Source organism: Lissotriton helveticus, chromosome 11, assembly GCF_964261635.1.
Source record: "Lissotriton helveticus chromosome 11, aLisHel1.1, whole genome shotgun sequence".
Classification (NCBI taxonomy): domain Eukaryota; kingdom Metazoa; phylum Chordata; class Amphibia; order Caudata; family Salamandridae; genus Lissotriton; species Lissotriton helveticus.
Window position 1 is genome coordinate 580,476,956 of NC_136072.1, and position 23,642 is coordinate 580,500,597.

The window sequence follows — 23,642 nt, forward strand, 5'->3', positions numbered from 1 at the left end:
TTTAGTCTCCCTTTACTTCACTGTACACATTTACGAATCTCTGACAGAATATCGAGGCTGAAAATATCGACAGACAAAATATCGACGCTGGAATATCGAAGGCAAGTATATCGACACCCTATCTACAACATGGTAAGTACAAAAATATCGAAACAAAAATATCGATGTTAAAAAAATCGTAATTAAAAATATCGTATTTTAAAAAAAAGATAAAATTAAGTAAATAGTACTTATATATATTTTAAACTTATGTTAAAATGTGTTATAATGTTTAAAATGAAGAAATAATACATATTTACTATTAAACATTTAATTAAAATTAATAATACAATATATAATATATACTTAATTAAATATATAAATAATTTTTTTAATAATTATAAAATATTAACAAATACTACAATTTAAAAATACATCAACACTCATAAAATAATAACATAAATAATAATAAATAATTATATTTAATAAATAACAACAATTAAATATACTTTCAATATTTTTAAAATTAATTAAATTCAACATTATGTAACATCTTAAATACATAAATAAATATAAATAATAGTGAATAGCATAAGGGTAAAAATTACTATTCAAACTCCAGAGGGTGCAACAGTAGATAAAGCGTTGGATAGCGTAAGGGTAAAAATTACTATTCCAACTCCAGTGAGTGCAACAGTAGGGAAAGCGTTGGATCGCGGGTATGTAAAAATGACTATTCCCACTCCAATGAGTACAACATTAGGGAAAGCGTTGGATAGCGTAAGAGTAAAAATTACTATTCCCACTCCAGAGAGTGCAACAGTAGGGAAAGCATTGGATAGCAAGTGGGTAAAAATTACTATTCCAACTCCAGTGAGTGGAACAGTAGGGAAAGCATTGGATAGCGGATATGTAAAAATGACTATTTCCACTCCAATGAGTGCAACATTAGGGAAAGCTTTGGATAGCGTAAGAGTAAAAATTACTATTCCCACTCCAGAGAGTGCAACAGTAGGGAAAACGTTGGATAGCGGGTGGGTAAAAATTACTATTCCAACTCCAGTGAGTGGAACAATAGGGAAAGTGTTGGATACCCGGTATGTAAAAATGACTAATCCCACTCCAATGAGTGTAACATTAGGGAAAGCGTTGGATAGCGTAAGAGTAAAAATTACTATTCCCACTCCAGAGAGTGCAACAGTAGGGAAAACGTTGGATAACGGGTGGGTAAAAATTACTATTCCCACTCCAGTGAGTGGAACAGTAGGGAAAGCGTTGGATAGCGTATGGGTAAAAATTACTATGCCAACTCCAAAGGGTGCAACAGGAAGAAAAGCGTTGGATAGCGTAAAAATAATATTTAATATTCCAACTCCAGAGGGTGCAACAGTAGGGAAAACGTTGGATAGCGTAGGGGGAAAAATTACTATTCCCACTCCAGAGAGTGCAACATTAGGGAAAGCGTTGGATAGCGTAAAAGTAAAAATTACTATTCCCACTCCAGAGAGTGCAACAGTAGGGAAAACGTTGGATAGCGGGTGGGTAAAAATTACTATTCCAACTCCAGTGAGTGGAACAGTAGGGAAAGCGTTGGATAGCGGGTATGTAAAAATGACTATTCCCACTCCAATGAGTGCAACATTAGGGAAACGTTGGATAGCGTAAGAGTAAAAATGACTATTCCCACTACAGAGAGTCCAACAGTAGGGAAAATGTTGGATAACGGGTGGTTAAAAATTACTATTCCCACTCCAGTGAGTGGAACAGTAGGGAAAGCGTTGGATAGCGTAAGAGTAAAAATTACTATTCCCACTCCAGAGAGTGCAACAGTAGGGAAAGCATTGGATAGCGGGTGGGTAAAAATTACTATTCCAACTCCAGTGAGTGGAACAGTAGGGAAAGCATTGGATAGAGGGTATGTAAAAATGACTATTCCCACTCCAATGAGTACAACATTAGGGAAAGCGTTGGATAGCGTAAGAGTAAAAATGACTATTCCCACTCCAGAGAGTGCAACAGTAGGGAAAACGTTGGATAGCGGGTGGGTAAAAATTACTATTCCCACTCCAGTGAGTGGAACAGTAGGGAAAGCGTTGGATAGCGTATGGGTAAAAATTACTATGCCAACTCCAAAGGGTGCAACAGTAAGAAAAGCGTTGGATAGCTTAAAAATATTATTTAATATTCCAACTCCAAAGGGTGCAACAGTAAGGAAAGCGTTGAATAGCGTAGATTGGCTAATTACTATTCCAACTCCAGAGGGTGCAACAGTAGGGAAAACGTTGGATAGCGTAGGGGGAAAAATTACTATTCCCACTCCAGAGAGTGCAACAGTAGGGAAAGTGTTGGATAGCGTAGGGAGAAAAATTACTATTCCCACTCCAATGAGTGCAACATTAGGGAAAGTGTTGGATAGCGTAAAGGTAAAAATTACTATTCCAACTCCAGTGAGTGGAACAGTAGGGAAAGCGTTGGATAGCGTATGGGTAAAAATTAATATTCCAACTCCAAAGGGTGCAACAGTATTGAAAGCGTTGGATAGCGTAGGTGGGAAAATTACTATTCCAACTCCAGAGGTTGCAACAGTACGGACAACTTTGGATAGCGTTGGGGGAAAAATTACTATTCCCACTCCAGAGAGTGCAACAGTAGGGAAAGCGTTGGATAGCGTAGGGAGAAAAATTACTATTCCAACTCCAAAGGGTGCAACAGTAGGGAATACCAATTAATAAATATTTACAAAATATATTACACATAAAAATTACTTCCCACCCTATTCCCCTATAAACCCACAACCCACTCTGGTACTAAAACATAACATTTAATAATAATTAACATGAATTACCAATTAAATAAATATTTTATCAATTAAAATAATTAATTGCCAATTAATAATTAAATAAAAAATTAATTATTTACAAATAAATTACTTCCCACCCTATTCCCCTATAAACCCACAACCCACTCTTGTACTAAAACATAACATTTAATAATAATTAACATTAATTACCAATTAAATAATTAATTTATCGATTAAAATAATTATTTGCTAATTAATAATTAAATAAAAAATTAATTAATTACAATTAAATTACTTCCCACCCTATTCCCCTATAAACCCACAACCCGCTCTGGTACTAAAACATAACATTTAATAAAATTTAACATTAATTACCAATTAAATAATTAATTTATCAAATAAAATAATTAATTGCCAATTAATAATTACAATTAAATTACTTCCCACCCTATTCCCCTATAAACACACAACCCACTCTGGTACTAAAACATAACATTTAATAATAATTAACATTAATTACCAATTAAATAATTAATTTATCAATTAAAATAATTAATTGCCAATTAATAATTAAATAAAAAAATAATTAATTACAATTAAATTACTTCCCACCCTATTCCCCTATAAACCCACAACCCACTCTGGTACTAAAACATAACATATAATAATAATTAACATTAATTACCAATTAAATAATAAATTTATCAATTAAAATAATTAATTGCCAATTAATAATTAAATAAAAAATTAATTAATTACAATTAAATTACTTCCCACCCTATTCCCCTAAAAACCCACAACCCGCTCTGGTACTAAAACATAACATTTAATAAAAATTTACATTAATTACCAATTAAATAATTAATTTATCAATTGAAATAATTAATTGCCAATTAATAATTACAATTAAATTACTTCCCACCCTATTCCCCTATAAACCCACAACCCGCTCCGGTACTAAAACATATAATTTACTTAAAAATAAATTTATTAATATATAAAAATAATACACATATAATAAAAATTAATTTAAATACTTAACAAAAACATAACACATACATAATAAAAATCAAAAAAATAATACAAATATCGATATTAATAACATCGAAATTAGTTACATCGATATATATGCTATCGATATTACTAACTTCGATATTACTTATATCGATATAAATGAATTCGATATTACTTACCTCAGGGTCGATATTCTGTCCTACGATATTCTTGACATCGATATTCTGTACCTTCGAAATTCTAAACATGATATTTTGGTAGGTCGAAATTTTCAACTCGATATTTTGACTGTGTACCCACATTTACATCACCCCTCACATACAAAATGCCCTTGCACAAGCACTTCTCATCAGACATCAAAAATAAAAAGAACTCCCCTAAAGTGACCCTTCTTGGGGCCCGTAGGGCATTATAGCGCTGGACCTATGAGAAGCAAGCCCACTATGAAGCATTACATCCTCAGTGATGTGTGAGGGCACCAAGAAATAATCCTTAAGATTCCCCCTTCTTTGCCCGCCTTCCTTTCTTCTTTGCTTTTTGATAGGAACAATACCTCTACTGCTTTTTGCATGAATATGGCCTCACATCCCCTGAATGGGGATTGGCTCTAACATGAAGACTACCTATTGGCTAAAGGAGATCCATTAGGGAAATGAGTATAGCCCTGAAATGTTGTGGCTTTTATTGATTCAAGTGGAGAGGATTACCTCAGGGAGTTCATCTCCATCTGCTTCTTAGTAGGTCAGTCCTTCCAGGGAGTGGGAGAACCATACCTGATTTTCCCAACAGGCTAAGCCCAATGCTGTGTACCCATATTATAAAAGAACAAGTTACTTACCTTCGGTAACGCTTTTTCTGGTAGATACAATATCTGCCTGTGGATTCCTCACCTTGTGAATATCCCCCTTGCGTCAGCAACGTTCGGAATTTTTTCTTTGTAGCACGCCGACGTGGACGACGTCATAGGAGCACGGCTTCGCGCGCGACTCCGTCTGACGTCACCGACTCCTTATCAGGCCCACGCCGGCGTGATGACGTCAGTTCCGCCCTTTTTTCCGTGCCTTCGAGGCACACGGACGGACCAACGAAAGCAAATATGCAAATATACCATGTACACAGTACATATAAATCAAAATCAATACAATAGTATAAACCATATATACATAAAGACTAGGTATAACAGAGTGGACAACGGGGAGGCGGGTGGGCATGTGAGGAATCCACAGGCAGATATTGTATCTACCAGAAAAAGCGTTACCGAAGGTAAGTAACTTGTTCTTCTGATAGATACATCTGCCGTGTGGATTCCTCACCTTGTGAATAGAGTCCCACAGCAGTCCCCACTCCCGGAGGAGGGTGTCCACTCTGCTATACCAGGAAATCCTGGCGAACAGAGCGCGCGAAGTGACCGTCCCTCCTCACCTCAGTATCCAAGCAGTAGTGCTTCGCGAAAGTGTGGAGGGAGGCCCAAGTCGCGGCTCTGCAAATATCCTCACCAGGTACACCTCTAGACAAAGCAGATGTTGCAGACTTTGCTCTAGTTAAATGTGCTCTAATACCCTCAGGAGGGTCCTTACCCGCAAGGGAGTAGCAGATCTTGATGCACAGGATTATCCACCTGGAAAGTGTGCGCTTGTGCACCGCTCTGCCCTTCCGACAGCCAGCAAAACCAACAAACAGCTGGTCGTCCACCCGGAAGTCTTTAGTCCTGTCCAGATAGAAAGACACAGCCCTCTTGGGGTCCAGACGGTGCAGTCTCTCTTCCTCCTTAGAAGGGTGAGGGGGAGGATAGAAGGTAGGGAGGGTAATGGACTGTCCAAGATGGAAGGGAGTTACCACCTTAGGCAGAAAAGCAGCCCTGGTCCTGAGAACCATCCTTTCAGCATGAATGGTCAGAAATGGGGGCTTGGAACTAAGAGCCTGAAGCTCACTTACCCTCCTTGCCGAGGTGATTGCCACGAGGAAGACCGTTTTAAAAGAAAGAAGCCTCATGGGACACTTGTGCAAAGGTTCGAATGGAGAACCCATCAAAAAGGTCAGCACAAGATTCAAATCCCAATGAGGAACAACAAACGGAGAAGGGGGGAACATATTAATGAGACCCCTCAAAAATCTTAAGACCACTGGAGACTTAAAAAGAGAGGGCTGATCCGGCAAGCAGAGGAATGCAGATAAAGCCGAAAGATACCCCTTGACCGTAGCAACCGCAAATCCTTGCTGCGCTAGAGAAAGAGCAAACTGCAAAATGTCAGATAAGTGAGCCTTTAAAGGGTCAACATCCCTCTCCCTGCACCAAGAGACAAATTTAGACCACCTATACGAATAGATGGACTTAGTGGAGTCACGCCTGGCAGAGAGAATGACATCCACCACATCATGAGGGAGAGAGAAAGAACTCAGGTTGCCCCGTTCAATCTCCAGGCATGAAGGTGTAATGTCTGGAGGTGGGGGTGTAGAACCTGCCCCTCCATCTGAGAGAGGAGGTCTGCCCTGTGAGGGAGACGGAGCGGCGGGTGAGAGGAGAGGTGGAAAAGGTCTGTGTACCACACCCTTCTTGGCCAATCCGGGGCGATCAATATGACTTGGGCCTGGTCTTGGCGAATTTTCCTCAGAACCCGAGGAATCAAGGGTATGGGTGGAAAAGCGTAAAGGAGTTGACTTTCCCAACTCAACTGAAACGCGTCCCCCAAGGCTCCTTGCAATGGATACTGGAGACTGCAGAATGACAGGCAGTGCGCATTCTCGTAAGTGGCGAACAGGTCCACCCGAGGAGTTCCCCACATCTGAAAGATGTTGTGAACCACCTCCGGGTGAAGCCTCCACTCGTGGTCGGCAGAGAACTGCCCACTGAGACTGTCTGCACAAACGTTCAGAACCCCGGCCAGATGATTTGCCATCAGACAAATCTGATGGTCCTGAACCCAGGACCAGAGACGCAGAGCCTCTCTGCAGAGACACTGCGACCCTACTCCTCCCTGCTTGTTGATGTACCACATCGCGGTCGTGTTGTCCGTCAGGACCTGAACCGACTGACCGCGAAGGGAAGGGAGGAAGGCCTTGAGCGCCAAACGTATCGCCCGTAATTCCAGAAGGTTGATGTGAAGCAACCTTTCCTCTGGAGACCAAAGACCCTTGACCTCCAGATCCCCCAGATGAGCACCCCACCCGAGAGTGGATGCATTCGTTATCACTGTGGCCACCGATGGAGGCTGTTGAAAAGGCTTCCCTTGTGACAGGTTGCCTTCCACGCCCCACCAAGACAGATCCGCTGCAGCTTCTCTGGAGATCCTCACTGACTCCCTGAGATCTCCGTTGTGTTGATACCACTGCTTGCGGAGGCACCACTGGAGTGCCCTCATGTGCCAGCGTGCATGACTGACCAACAAAATGCAAGAAGCCATCAGACCGAGCAGGAGAAGGACCTTCAGGACTGGAACAACCGCTCCATTGTAGAATAAAGGAATCATCTGCTGTATGTCGCGAATCCTTTGAGGCGGAGGGAATGCACGACATACAGTAGTGTCCAGTACCGCACCTATGAACAGGTTGCGCTGGGAGGGCACCAGGTGAGACTTGGGTACATTTATCGAAAAACCCAACCTGTGCAACAACTGAGTTGTCTCTTGCAGATGATGGAGCACCCTCTCCGGCGACTCCGCCCTGATCAGCCAGTCATCCAGATACGGGAATACAGGGATCCCCGACCTCCTGAGATGTGCTGCCACCACTGCCATCACCTTGGTGAAGACTCGAGGCGCAGTAGTAAGCCCAAATGGAAGGACCGCAAACTGGTAGTGCTGCGACCCCACCGTAAAACGGAGATACCTCCTGTGCGACTTCAGGATGGGAATGTGGAAATACGCATCCTGCAAGTCGAGCGACACCATCCAGTCTTCTTCCATCAGCGCTTGAAGAACCTGAGCAAGGGTGAGCATTTTGAACTTCTCCTGTTTGAGATAGAGGTTCAAAATCCTGAGATCCAGGATTGGCCGAAGCCTGCCATCCTTCTTGGGTATCAAGAAATACCGGGAGTAGCACCCTTGATCCCTCTCCTGCTCTGGAACCACCTCTATCGCCCCCTTTCGGAACAGAGCCAGGACTTCTTCCTGCAGGAGAAGCAGGTGGTCCTCTGAACAAAAACCTTGGCAAGGAGGGTAATTGGGAGGGAATTCCTGAAAAGGAAGTGCATACCCATTCTCTACGAGATTGAGAACCCAAAGATCTGATGTAACCGATTCCCAATCTCGTAGAAAATTAGTAAGCCGGCCCCCTACTGGCCCCACATGATCCAGAATGGTGGATCTAGGGCTGCTTTGCTGATGCGGGTGGGGGTTGGGAATTATTGGAGGAAGTGGAGGAGGAGGAGACTTGACGTCCACGACCACGACCCTTCTGTCTACCTCTATAGGACTTATACAGAGGGTTCTGCTGCTGCTGCTGTTGTTGCTGTGCCTGTCTGAAGGGACGAAAAGAGGATCTCCCAAAGCCTCTAAACTTTCTAGTTGTCGACCCTCTCATCTGGAGACCCAAGGATCTTGCGGTAGCACGGCTATCCTTGAACCTTTCCAGGGCGACATCCGCCTTCTTACCAAAAAGACCAGTTCCATCAAAAGGCAAGTCCAGCAGCGTAGATTGCACATCCGCAGAGAAATCAGAGGATTTCAACCATGCAGCCCTCCTGGACGCAATAGAAGAACCCATAATCCTGGCAACAGAATCAACTGTGTCCATGCCACTCTGAATAACCATGCGTGCAGCAGCCTGAGTGTCCGAAACCACCTCATTAAAGTTCTTTCTGTTTTCCTCTGGAAGCTTAGGTGATAACTGCTTCACAGAGTCCATCAACGCATGGACATACCTTCCTAAAAGGCAAGTAGCGTTAGCGGACTTAAGAGCCATGCTCCCTGAAGAGAAAGTCTTCTTAGCAGACTGATCCAATTTTTTTGAATCATTGTCCGCTGGAACTTGAGGAAAGGAGCCCGCTGCCTTGTTAGAACATGCCGCCTGCACTACAAGGCTCTCAGGAGATGGGTGCGAAGAGAGAAACTCAGGGTCACCCGGAGCCACCCTGTAGCGCCTTGCAATCGATCTTGAAACCGCAGGAGCAGACAACGGTCTCTTCCAAACCTCCTTTATAGGATCAGATAAGGCATCAGTGAACGGCAAAGTAGGTTCAACTATAGAAGAGGGCGAGTACAAAACCTCTGTAAGGATGTTGGGCTTCTCCTCAACCGTGGGCAGTTTCAAGTTAAGAAGATCAGCAGCCTTCCTAATAACGACGTGATAGGGTGCCACATCCCTAGAAGGAGCATCAGGAGCTGAAGGTAAAACCCACTCAGGGGAGAGTTCCAGACCACTAGCATCACGCAGGTCTTCAAAGTCATCATCATGATCAAGAAGCTCACCCTCTTCCATATCTGAATCTTCACCACCTTTTTCTTCCAGGAGATGCTGAGCCCTGCGCCTCGACCACTCCAATCGAACCGAAGTCGACGGATCCGGTAACGACTCCGACGGAGCCGGATTCGACGTCGAGCGAGGAGCCGGAGCAGACGGAAGACGAGACTCACGGACAGGTGTGGTACCTCGATCCAAACTACGAGGTCGATCCGGAGTCGGCGAAGCCGCATGCGGAGTCGAAGACCTCGGTGGAGCCGTACCGAGCCAAGGTGTTAGTGGCACCGGCATAAAAGGCATAAATGGAGCTGGAGCATACGACTGAGGAATGCCCAAATTGTACGACAATGGACCCATGGGACCAACAGGTGCTCCAGCGGGGTACATTGCCCTGGAATACACTCCAAACATCGCATTGAGAAAATGCGAGGGGTCCTGACCAGGACCAGGAAAGGGAGGGTACGAACCTACCGGATGCTCCAAAGGAGGTCGTTCCGACACAGGTTCATTCTGACCTTCTGGATCCACAGGAGCCTCCATCGGAGTCGGAGTTTGAGGAGCTACCTCTTCTTCCTCCTCATGTTCCGAAGAATGTAAAGGTACCGGATCCGGTTCCGGTTCCGGAGTCGGGGAACCTCCGACGGACTGAGCAGGAGAAGGAGAAACAAAGTCCTTATGGTCTTTGCGAGACTTCTTCTTCGAATCTGAAGATTCCTTTCCTGAATGATGCCTCGAGCTGTGCTTCCTCCTCTTGTGCTTCCTCTTCGAGGAGCTCGAAGCGTGACCCGAAGCCGACTTGGATCCAGACCTTGATCTCTCCCTGGACCTCGACCTCGCTCTGGATCTCGACCTCGACGCCGACCTCGACTTCGATCGAGACCTTTGCTTCGACTTCGAGCGTCTCGACGTCGACCTCGAAGATCTCCCAGCATCTCTTCCCTTTACCTTCGCGAGAAGTAGTTTTGCTTCACGCTCACGAAGCGCCTTTGGGTTCATCTTAAAGCAAGACCGACAGTTCTTTACGTCGTGGTCTGAACCCAGACACCACAAACAGTCGCCATGTGGGTCGGTGATCGACATCATGCGGGCGCAAGGCCCACATTGCTTAAATCCTGTCTTCCTCGACGACATTCTCGATGAAGAAACAAATCGCGAGGAGAAACAGAAACCTTAAGACAATAGCCAGATACAAAGTATCGCAGAAGATCCCGAAAACCGTTAGCGTCGGAGACGCGGAAAAAAGGGAACTGACGTCATCACGCCGGCGTGGGCCTGATAAGGAGTCGGTGACGTCAGACGGAGTCGCGCGCGAAGCCGTGCTCCTATGACGTCGTCCACGTCGGCGTGCTACAAAGAAAAAATTCCGAACGTTGCTGACGCAAGGGGGATATTCACAAGGTGAGGAATCCACACGGCAGATGTATCTATCAGAAATTACCTTTACTAATGGAATACACAGTTCTACCCTTCTCCGACTTTGTGTTAAATTGACTTCTCCAATGGTTCAATACTGACCCTTGAGAGCACTAACCTCCTCATTCACATGATGGGCAAAACTGTCAATCTGTTCGGTGAGTTCTTCCATAAAAGAGACATGCCATTCTCTGTATGGGGCTTGTTTTAGGATAGTCCCCAGGAACTGCAAGAAAAACAGTGAGAGACTTTAATACAGTAATAGAAACGTAAATGCAGTATCCACGGCTGACGTCTGCAGTGATTTTGAGAAGATAAGGGTAAACAAACTTCAGCTAACAACCTCTGTAATTAAATTATATTTGGACATAAGAACCAGAGAACACATACAGCAATGCTTAAATAGTGTGGTGTGATATCAGTGCTCAGAAGAAACAGGAGGCCTTGACAGTGGCCGTGATTTACACAGAAACACATGCAACAAAACCATGCTGCCCACAAATTATTGTGAAAAGAGCAACAGTGCAGCCATGCAGACAGAAAACACATTGGGACTATGCAACAATATCACATACTTAGAAGCAGAATGCAAAAACATTTTGGGTATCCAGCAAGGGAGCAGAATGTAAATTTAGTGTTAACAAGGGTGAAGACTGAACACAAGGAACATAAAATTGCATCTCAGGAGCACAATAGAAGCTCAGTGGAGTGTGATGGCCTGGCAAAACATACAGTGACAGAGTGACAATTCAAATGAAGATAGGGAGCATGGATCATGTGCCTATCCGATTGCAGAATATGAATTTACTGATAATGTGGAATGCAGTGGGAAGAGTGATAGTGTGACAATCCAGGGAAAGAAGAATGTTGTGCTAGTGTGACTGTCTTGGGGGATAAAAAAGAGTCGGAGGAAACAATTACCAGTAAGGGGCTACATTTGTAGCCCTGTGCAACAACAGTCAGATGTATGAGTAATGCAATGATCACTGTGGAGCCTGTGGAGCCTGTAATTTACCTGGGTAAAACATGCAGATAAACTCTGATACATGTAGGACTAGGTGTCGTAAGCATGCAATTTCCAGTTTTATGAATGTCAACTTGGGCCAATAAGGTTTTTAATGCCTCTGGTAAACATTACATATTAGGGAAATGTTATGTACCGGGTACAGCTGCTCCCCCTCTGTGCCCAATCATAATCAACATCATAGTAACGATCATAATCCATAGAAATAATAGGGATATGGTGAGAATATTGCAACCTCATAGCAGAACAGCACTGTGATGGGGTGAATTTAATATCTGCATATATTCACGCTGAATGAGTGGCTTTGGAAAACAAAGAGACAAGCGTCATGTGTGACATTCATTAGCAATTCATCCTTACTGAAACAAGCGTGCATTTCCACTTTGCCAAGTCAAAGGTTCTTTCCGTGGAAGCTGAAATAGTAGTTGGTAAAAAAGAAATATATGTAAGTAAAAGTGAATAGCAAGCAACATTTCAAAGGCAATGTGCTTAGATTCACACAATTCAAAGTGTGCAAAATGTGATTGTTGGCTCAGCCTGTCCTGGGAATTGAGTTCAAGGTCATTAGTTGTTCATGTGCCCTTGATGTCACTCTTAGCTCCTTATATCTGGTTGTAATTTTAGGTTTATATGTTCTGGTTTCGTTTCTTATATAACAGAAAGGTCACCACACCACTTGTTTGCAGAAAATCAGTTTATTACAGAGCTACTGCCAATAGGCATTTCAGCTGTCAGATTAAGCCTTGATCACATAGGGGATCGCCGTTGTGGTTCAGAGTAAAAAAGTGCATATGTGCTCTAAAATTACATACACATAGAAAAATACTCCTTTATTATACCAAAGACCAAAATATTTTGTAACACTTCTTAATTTGCTATAATACCCAACGTACTCCAATATAGTCCTAGGTAGTCGCACAAGCTTTTACCGACATTTGTCCTATCTTGCTCTACATAACAGTTCTGGCCCTGACCTTTTACCTAGTTAGGTGCTGCATAAATGTTGTGTAGTTTTCTCAAAAAATTAGTCTAATTTATTATGCATGAGGATTCTTAGTATCACAGCAGGATTACAATCTTGTGCATAATAACTCTGTATAAGGGTCACCACTATCGTCATCCTTGGCTTACATGCCCACAGTACCATGGCACATCTAGGTAGAACCCCTGATGGTACCTTTCATGTATATAAGTACCACATCTTTGCTGGGCAAGCCGGAGGAGAAAAAGATTCTATGCTGACATGCTGACACGAGACGCTGAAGTCCCTGCATGCAGACACTCCAGTTAGCAGTCGTCTGACATTACTTGTGGGTTGTCCACTCGAGACCAAGATGGGGTCCTTTGCTTTCTCACATCAGGTATTGGGGTTTGCTCTTTCCTAGGAGGTTCTTGGCTATACTCCAACATACATGCTAGGTACACTTAGGTACATCTAGTTAGGGTTTGCATCGTAGGAGCACGCACTATTAACTTCATGTATTTATATGTCTGCATATATTCACTATTTTAGCACCATGTAGAATCTACTTTTTATTTACTCTATTGGTGCTTGTAATCGTCTATATCTGTTTCTGTCTCGTGGTTGTTGCAGCACATGTATTTTATGCTAGAATGACTCTGGTTCAATAAATACTTATTGAAAACACCCCCACCATTTAGTCTGTGTATCTCTCGGAGATAAAGTGAGCACAAGTGACCAAGCAAAAAGTATTGTACTGTTTCCATGATCCCTGAGGGGTCAGGGTTCTCATGTTCGATAGTTGCCAGAAACTATTCTCTCCTTGGTAAGGTTGTGGGGCTTATAGTGGCACTGTGAGCTAGCTGGTCTACATACTAACATATCCTTTGGGGGTGTCTGGAATCAGTCTGGACACCAATCCATGAGTTTATGTTGTCTAAAACGTGGAGATCCTTTATAGATTTGTAGGAACTACCCGACTAATTCACATAAGTGACATTATAATTTGCAAATAATTCTACCTTAAAAACGCAATAAAACACTTCCGCATGATATCTGCTACACAGGCTGAAATATAAATCTTGTTTTTAAGAAAACAAGGGTGACTAACCTTACAAAAATATGTATCAATCAATTTATTAACAACATAATATCACCAACTTTTCTAAATGTTCCTCCATGTGAACTTCTCACATAGTAGGATTCAATTATGCAACATTTAAAACATTACTTTTAACTGCAACATATGGTTGTACCAGAGTTCTAACATTTTCTTTCATATTAATTGCTGTGAAATACCCTCTTCATCCTTAGTCATCACACAAACAATGTTATGCCCGAGTAGACTAATCTAACCTACCATGTACCCTGACTAATACCTACTTCTAATACAAACGCAGAGAGAACGTTTGGTGTTTATAAATGTGTGTGCAAAATCTCTTCTGTTTTGAGGCCACCAGGAGTTTTTGTTTCAAGTTTAGTCATTAGAAGAGTTGGTGCTACTGAGTTGTTACAATAAGTCACAATTGAAATAAAAGAAAAGGTGCCAAAACAGGTAGTGCTCTAAAATAATGTTGACCTTGGATATACTGAAGAAATATTTTTTTCTGTGTTTATGGAATTTTTTGGCACATCTGTACTTTAAAACACTGAATCAAGATGTTGCATTCTTATGTGATCAAGGCTGCGTCTGACAGATGAAGCGCTTCATGGCAGAAGCTTTGTATTAAACTGATTTTTTCGGCAAACCAATGTGTCAACTGCCTTTCTGTTATATGCGGAAGTAACCCAGAACTTGCAAGAAGATACCTGACTCCGTTTCTGTTATTGCCTCATACGGTTTGGAGTATGGCATCGGCCAGCTACAAAGAAAGACTGTGACTATTTCTTTTTTTGCTTACTTATACAAACCCTCAGCCAGACCTCCTCATCTGCTGGTCTAACATGTCCTATCATTCACATTCTCTTCTGTCCTCCACAGCATACATCATGGGCCAATTCTGACTTTGGCTAACTTCACTGTGAACAATGGCGTTCTGCTTTTTCACAAGGAGCACATCCACACACAAATTATTTTCATTTAATAAGAATGTGACCTTTTGAGACCAAAACAGTATTTTTTATCTTGGTATGAACCTGGCATCACCTCCCACTACAATACAAGTTTATAAAAACCGTGAAAAAAACGAGTGGACAAGGTCTAAAAGCTAGCAGCCAACACCAAACTTAATGGCTTTGTCATTGGTCAATGGTTGTTTGAAATGCCATTAATACTTGTTTAAATTGTGTGCTCACTGGTTCATGCTTTGGGGTCTCACCTTCTAAATATGTTATCAGCGGGGGGATCTTCTTTCTGAGGAGTTTTGCTAGAAATGGGTAATTTGCAGGAATCAGCCGCGCGAGAAGAGCCAAGACTGAAGTTCCCCTTTCGACATCCCAGCGAGGATATGAAGAAGTTACCTGAAAACCCACAACAAAGAATTCAGAAAGTGATTCTGTCATGAGTTCCTATTCTCTAGCCTAAAACTTCTGGAAATGCTACCTTGTTCTCTGCGCAGTACTTAGTGCCAACCACATTTTGGCTGTTTCTGTACAATGTAAGTAGCATGTCGTACTGATAACCAATTTACTAGAAATAAAACTATCAAATTCAAAAGGAAAAAAGCTGAGTTGAATTTAAGACCTCTATTAGCAGGTTGCATAGAAATGGCAGCAAACAACTTGGGAAGAGGGATCTGGTGGAATATGATGGGGATGAAATGTGATACTCACTCACCAGCAATCTTATGAAGAGTCTGTGTATTGGAATTTCTTTAGCTGTTTAGGTACAAAAGAACGAAGATATGTCATACTCAATCCATAAATTACTGAGCAATACTTGCCAAAGGAAGACACATGGCTGACACACACACTTAAGACACCCAGTAGTACCTGTAAAGAAGATGATGGGTGATGGGTGGCATTTCAATGAGCCTCTAGCGGTCATGAGAATGCTTTGAAATTCCTGCAAATACTGGCAAAGGCACCCTTACCACTAAGGAGTGCCCAGGGGTGTACAGTACCTTGACAGCCTATGCTGCAATTCTCTTCCTCCCTCCCTTAGTGGTTGCTGTCAAGGAATGAAAGCTGGGGGAGGAGCTACCTAAGCTGCCATGCATAGGTTCCTGCTACAGCTTTCATTGAGGGATAGAAGACTCCAGTGGGATAAGAGAGGATGCGTCATGAGCCGTGGACGTGCTTTACATCCTGAAGGACCATGGAAAAATGGGAGCCATTTTCTGACAGCGGATACCCCAGAAGAAAAGAGGACTCCAGAGCATGTTCTTGCATATCTATTTTCTAATAAGGTTAACGACCTGGGGCAAGCAAGAACGAGCACATATTTTGCCTGTTCGATTCTGCTCAGGACTCCTAACATGAGTGACAAATAAATAGACTACGATACCATCTGCCCAGGTCACTTGCACTTTATCAACACATCCACTGGAAAGTTGAGCGGGGAGAGCTAGTTGGAACCCTGGAATTATAGCAATTACAGATATTCACCACCAGATGCGAATCTCCTTCGTAACCTTGGAGTCAGTCAAAATATTTATTTTCACTTACCATCATTGAGCATGCATCCCTGCTTACAAGTGAGGGCCGATAACTAGCATTTTAGTATGGAGCTGAAGTCCAAAATGTTGAACCAGAACTATTGCAGAGACAAATATCATAACTAAAAGTAACTCCATGGAGAAATAAAATCCCTGTTGCGGTCGGCAAAAGTAACAACACATAAATAGGTACCATACCCAGCAGGGCATGATCAACATACTAGACAGAAGTAACATCATGGAGAGCAAGAATACTCCAAGGTTTGAAGAGGAGCATTAGAGCCCTGAGTAGCCTCATGGTGTGTGGAAACCTGGGACAGTTAGTACATTGCATTTAGGGGGTAGGTGCATTAACCAGACTAAGAGCTGAAACAAACAGGAAAGTCACTTTATGTCTGGAAAACTACAAAAAGTATGCAGGGATTATTTATAAGCCCCTTGTGCCACCTGTGCATCACTTTTTGAGACACACCAGCAGTGCAACCTGCTGCTCCATATTTACAAGGACAGGTAAAGCCACCCTGCATGGCTTTTAATGCCCTTGTAAATATGGCCCCTTTACACGCAACACTTTGTGTGGAACAGTTGTGCCATGGGTTTTGCTGTGAGATTTCCTGCGCAACACCCAAGGCTTCTGCCGCATTTCCAGATTGACAAGAAATAGTACACCTGGAAATGTGTCAGAATGCTACACCTCCCCAGGGGGAGGTATAGGGAGGTGCAACAAGAACAGATATTTTTATTTCTCCTTGTTGTTTACCTCTTTATACGCGTACTGCCTACTGCAGCATATTTAGGAAGAGGAAATTACCTATTGTGATTGTTTTTGTGCACAAAGGTATGCCTAACTGCATAAAAACAAAGATATGCCTTACTGCACACAAACAATCATCCCTGTGACGCAGCCACCCTTGCACCATGGTACAAGGGTGCCTTCATAGGTGCGGTGTGCAGTCATAATATCGAGTCTTTAATTTCGACTGGACAGAATATCGAGTAAAAAATATAGAATGGACATAATATCGACTAGACATAATATAGACAACAAAAATATTGACTAGAGAAAAATATTATCGAATAGAATGGACATAATATCGAATCAAAAATATAGAATGGACATAATATCGACTAGACATAATATAGCCAACAAAAATATCGAATTTAAGGTAAGGTAATAATAATTTTTATTTTTTGTGTAATATAAGTCTGTAGCGGGTTGTGGGTTTATAGGGGAATAGGGTGGAAAGTAATTTAATTCTAATTAATTAAATATGTTAATTTATTTATTGATATTTATTTAGAATTAATTGTTAATTAATTATTAATTGGTAATTAATTAAAATATAATTGGTAAATAATTATAATTGATTAATTGATAAATATTTTAATTTTAGTAATTTATTTTCTGTAGCGGGTTGTGGGTTTATAGGGGAATAGGGTGGGAAGTAATTTAATTATAATTAATTAAATATGTTAATTTATTTATTGATATTTACTTATAATTCATTGTTAATTATGTATTAATTGGTAATTAATTAAAATATAATTGGTAATTAATTATAATTGATTAATTGATAAATATGTTAATTTTATTAAATTATTTTCTGTAGCGGGTTGTGGGTTTATAGGGGAATAGGGTGGGAAGTAATTTAATTATAATTAATTAAATATGTTAATTTATTTATTCTTAATTATTTGGAATACATTGTTAATTAAATAATAATTGGTAATTAATTAAAATATGATTGGTAAATAATTTTAATTGATTAATTGATAAATATGTTAATTTCATTCATTTATTTTCTGTAGCAGGTTGTGGGTTTATAGGGGAATAGGGTGGGAAATAATTTAATTCTTATTAATTAAATATGTCATTTAAATTATTGGTATTTATTTTGAATTAATTGTTAATTAATTTTTAATAGGTAATTAATTAAAATATAATTGGTAATTAAAATTAATTTATTAATTTTTAAATTGTAAATTAATTTATTGTTAATAGGTAATTAATTAGTATGAGTAGGCAATTTTTATAATTAAATAATTTTATTTTGTATTTATAAATAAATATTTAATATTTTTTATACACAAGTAAAATATTTTATTTATTTGTAATTGGTATTACTATTTATGTTATTTATATCTATTTGTGAAGTATTTACTTTCCCTATTATTGCACTCTCTGAAGTTGGAATAGTAATTTTAACCCCTAGGCTATACAACACTTTCACTACTGTTGCACCCACTGGAGTGGGTATGCAACGTTTACAACGCAACTTTTACTATGCACTACTATTACAACGAAACTTTTACAACGCAAACACTTTTACAACGCATACATTTACAAAGCATGTTTTTACAACGCAGATACCTTTACAACGCATACCATTACAACGTAAGTATTGCTAAGTATATAAATATTTTTAAAATGTTATATGTTTGGGTTTTTGGGTATAGGGGTATTTTTAGCGTTCAGGGTCAGTTTTCAGTTTTTGGGTAAAGGGGTATTTTTAGGGTTCAGGGTCAGTTTTCAGTTTTTGGGTAAAGGGGTATTTTTAGAGTTCATGGTCAGTTTTCAGTTTTTGGGTAAAGGGGTATTTTTAGGGTTCAGGGGCAGTTTTCAGTTTCTGGGGTAAAAGGGTATTTTTAGGGTTCAGGGGCAGTTTTCGGTTTTTGGGTAAAGGGGTATTTTTAGGGTTCATAGTCAGTTTTCAGTTTTTGGGGTAAAGGGGTATTTTTAGGGTTCAGGGTCAGTTTTCAGTTTTTGGGTAAAGGGGTATTTTTAGGGTTCAGGGTCAGTTTTCAGTTTTTGGGTAAAGGGGTATTTGTAGGGTTCAGGGTCAGTTTTCAGGTTTTGGGTTAAGGGGTATTTTTAGGGTTCAGGGTCAGTTTTCAGTTTCTGGGGTAAAGGGGTATTTTTAGGGTTCAGGGTCAGTTTTCAGTTTTTGGGTAAAGGGGTATTTTTAGAGTTCAGGGTCAGTTTAGGGTTTTTGGGGTACAGGGGTACTTTGTGAAAATAAAGTAAAATTACATTTAAATTAAATTAATTAAATAAAATTAAATAAAATTAAATTATATTATAATATTTTAAATTAATTTATATTAAAAAAATATATATACTTACCAATACTTACGTTGTAATGGTATGCGTTGTAAAGGTATATGCGTTGTAAATGTATGAGTTGTAAAAGTTTTTGTGTTGTAAAAGTTTTGATGTAATGGTAGGTGTTGTAAAAGTATGCGTTGTAACGTCATACATCCCTGGAGTGAGAATAGTAATTTAAACCCCTACGCTATCCAGCGCTTTCCCTAATGTTGCACCCACTGGAGTGGGAATAGTAAATTTTACCTCTACGCTATCCAACACTTTTGCTAATGTTGAACTCACTATAGTTGTTACAAATTTGTTTAACCATTTTCTATGCTACGCTAAAAATGTTATATATGTTTATTTAATAATATGTTTATATATATATATATATATATATATATATATATATATATATATATATGTATTATTTTTGGTGATATAATTTTTTTAATTATAGAAATTAGTTATTAAAATTAAAATTTTAAAATAATTATTTCTAAGTTTATATTAAATATATTTATTACTATATTAGTTTTAACTTAATTTTAAGACATTTAAAAAAATCGATATTTTGACAGTCTATAGTTTTGTAAGTCGATATTTTGGAGTCGATATTTTGGTACTTACCTGTTTGTAGATAGGGAGTCGATATTTTGTCACTCGATATTTTTCACTCGATATTTGTGTATCTCGATATTTGTGACGTCGATATTATGTCAGTGATCCCATAGGTGCATGGCAGCTAATTATGCACCAGCACTGGGAGAGCAAAGGGATCCATTATATCATTGTAGATATGAAGCATCCCGGTGCTTCGGAATTAACGCAGCGTGGCACAGCCAAGTGGCTTGAGGCACAGCAATTAGTTAATGCCTTGTGAATAAGGCTCACAGCGAGCAGCAACATCAGCACAGACACATATATCTCTAAAAGGAGAGCAACAAATGTTATTTGAAATATTGACACCCACATTCTATAGTAACTCAACCATAACATCCTGAGCTAATGGACTGGTTCTTCAACTCATGCCTGATCATGACAAAGTAAGAGGTGATCTGGGGAGCTGAGGAGGAAGCATTAACCACCTTCAATGGTAGATCCCACTGTGTCAATGAGTAGGATGCTTAAGACTCACCACATTCATGAAAGTTGATGCTTGCTTTCTTATCTACAACAAGTAGCATCTGGCACAGTGCTGGCACAGATGAAGTATAGTCATCTTCCAGCATGTAGCTCAAAATCTCTTTCCAAAATCCCTACAAGAAAGAGCAGCGAATGTGTTATTAGTATCATTAGCATTTAATAAGGCTGCATTCCCACAGATAAACAGTCATAGCCGGTGGGAGGGATTCTGGTGGGTCTTCTCGAGATGGGGCTACATTTGAATTATCCCCTTCCTGATACCATTCCTTGCTGATGGGGTCCAAGACAGATTGCTGGTATTACACTGATGTAGCACCAACCCTGTTCAATGCTACACTCCGTGATTCTATATCCGAGCAATTATTTGCAGAGAATGAGTGCAACATTTATTCTCCAAAAACCCTGTGAGTGAGCTGCTTTGTAAATTATCTCATTATCTGCTGTTATCCTCATAACAATCACAAAACAGAACTATCTTTATAAATGTGCCAGAGTGTGCAAAGCTATGGCTGGGAATGAACGACCCTGTTGATATGAAATATTGGTGCTTGATGTACCATCGGGCAAGTAGCAAATAGGTGATGCAGATTAAGTAGCTATGTTTTGCAATGTGACTGATGTGCCATTCAATCTCGTTTAAAAGTGGCTATTTAGAATAATTTGGAAAACCTCCTGCCTCATTAAAAAAAATGAGGTAGGATTCGGCAATCTTCTATGAATGCCGGAAATGCTGGGAATGAGGACTGCATGGGACAGCAGACCTCTATCCCTGCAGCAGAGGAAACAGACTTTACATCACGTTTCAAATCACGCTGTGCCTTAACAACTTGGTCCAAACCACTAATAATAATAATAATGATAATGAGATTTATAAAGCACATAGCTGCTTCAGCTGCGTGTCCCAGCTGGGGTATCAGTCCTATTATACAGAGTAAGAATATGTTTTCCCGTAATCTAAGTTAGCGTGAAAAAACATGTTTTTAAATTCTTGCGATATCGTATTTCAGATTTTTCTTGCCTAAGCCAAAGTGGTAGGGAGTTCCACATCTTGCCTGCCAAGTAGTTGAAGAAATGGCCTCCAATGTGAGCACTTTTGATTCTGGGGATAGATGCAAGAGAGGCATCAGCTGATCTCAGATTTCTTTTAGGAAGATAAGGTGTGATCAGAGGTGAAGATATTTAGGGCCTTTATGATTGAGAATCTTGTGACAATAGCACATGGCTTTGAAATATACCCAATGCCTTAACGGAAGTCAGAGCAGCATTGGTAGAGCTGGGGCTGATGGTGAGTGTCTAGGCAGATGAAATAGCAGCCAAGCTGCCATATTCTGCACCCACTGTCGTCTTCTTCATCATGTCTGTGACACTCCGAGATACAGAACAATGCAGTAATACAGTCTCAACATGATTAAAGACTTGACTACTGTCTTTCTGGCAGCTTCTGGCAGGAAGACAAGATGTTTTTAAGGTATTTAAGATCCCAACACATTGCCCTGCAAGACTCGTAATTGCTGTACGTGCCCTAATGTGTCTTTTCAATGCATTCCTTTATCAAGCAAGCCAATACAACCACTTCCCTGAAGGAAAGCATTGTTGGACTAATGTTGTACTTTAAGTCCAACTCTTTCCCTACAGTTGCTCAGACTGGAGTTGGAATAGTAAATACTATTCCAAATTCCAGTGCTTTCCCGAAGGCAAATCATGGTAACGACTTGGGTGGAAAAGGAATGCATTTTAAACATGCATTCATGGTTCAGATTACTATGTGCATATTTCCCACATACAAACCTGTAGCAGAGAGAGCTTTACTAAAACATGCTATTATGTGAGTTAGAGGATAGAGGATAATGAAGATAACCTGGGAATTGAGGAGTCTTTGGACATTCTGCAGTTTATATTTTGTACACTTCTAGTTTATTGACCCACCTTATTTCAAATCCTACTCACTTACCTCGTCAGTATTTTTATGGCGTAATGCAATTTTATTGAGGAGCTGAGAGATTTGGATGTGGATGGTCTCTTCTTCAACACCAGATTCAGGATCCATGTGACTAGTGCCCTGTGAAAATGTGGAAAAGCAAGAGAAGTAAAGTAACCTATATTTTCACATCATTTTCACTGTGTTTTCTCTCCTCATGGAGGTTCAAGAGATTTGAGAGTGAAAACATCACAATTTTCAAATCAAGGTTGTAAGCACAGAGAGAACCTCTTGGCTTAAATTCAAATGTGAAATTAAAACCACTAGCCGCAAACATGTAAATAAAAATGTATAAATGAGGTTATGCACCCATGCTCCGCTCTACAGAGAATAAAAGTATATGGTCATTTGGCGGAGAAGTGTATAGCATTCATATACAGTCTGTGGGACTTGGCCCTTTTCCCAGAAATTTTTCGCTTTTTGCTTCCCTAATTTAGGATGTCCCCCATTGTAATAAAAGGGTATAGGCCTTGTGTAGTGGAGATGCCCTGCGTAATGTTAAAGTAATGTTAAGGTGCAGGTGCCCACTTCCCCTAACATGGCTGCCACTGATCCCTGCTACTGCAGCGCGGTCTTTATGGGCGCATTCTAGTAGCCAGGAGCTGGCTGGAACCCTCCAAACAATGTATCAATACTAGCCTGCCAGCCTGTCCATAGCCATAATGGTGGAACCTCCTGGAACCTTCTGGAACAGGTGAGGTGGCACCAACTGCCACTGCCAACTGTCTACTGGCACTATAAAAGGAAAGGGAGGGAAACTTTACTGTCAGACTGAGGGAGCACAGACCTGTGGGGAGAACCTACGCAGGAGTTTTAGGCAATGGGGCCTAGACAGGGACCTATGACACTGGTAGAGACAGGGCCTAGGTGCTGCCTACCAAGTGTTGAGGGACCCTGAACTTGCCCCCTGACCTGGCCCGGTGGAAGGGGAACCCCGGGACCACTTGAAGGGAACTGGCTGAGGAGACTTGATTTCAGCCATCAACTCCAACATTCCCCCCTTCAAGGAACCCAGAGACTGCTATTTACAAGGGCGCAGAAATATAAAGCACCAAGAAGAAACCAAATCACCACAGGACTTTTGAGAAGACAACCAGGTATTGGCGCTGTATCGCTCCCTGCGCTCCCTGACGCCACCTGGTTTGCCACTGTCGTGTGGCCTGTCCTGTTGGTTCTCCTGAACTGCTTAAGTTGCCTCAGCTGACAGAATTTGTCTGTAAAGTGTCCCCTTGCTGTGTGCCGGGCC

The 23,642-nt window shown here is 40.8% G+C and overlaps 1 protein-coding gene across 1 annotated transcript in view; it reads right to left on the bottom strand.

Annotated features, from left to right (window-relative positions):
• Positions 1-23,642, bottom strand: part of LOC144790850 (maestro heat-like repeat-containing protein family member 2A) — a 93,470-nt gene that overhangs the window by 41,297 nt on the left and 28,531 nt on the right. Inside the window, exons 7-12 of the mRNA XM_078665515.1 lie at positions 22,370-22,477; positions 20,411-20,531; positions 15,365-15,405; positions 14,907-15,048; positions 11,988-12,040; positions 10,722-10,829 (exon numbers count right to left, since the gene is read on the bottom strand). Of these exons, the coding sequence (XP_078521641.1) occupies positions 10,722-10,829; positions 11,988-12,040; positions 14,907-15,048; positions 15,365-15,405; positions 20,411-20,531; positions 22,370-22,477 (573 nt within the window). The remainder of the gene's footprint in view (positions 1-10,721; positions 10,830-11,987; positions 12,041-14,906; positions 15,049-15,364; positions 15,406-20,410; positions 20,532-22,369; positions 22,478-23,642) is intronic.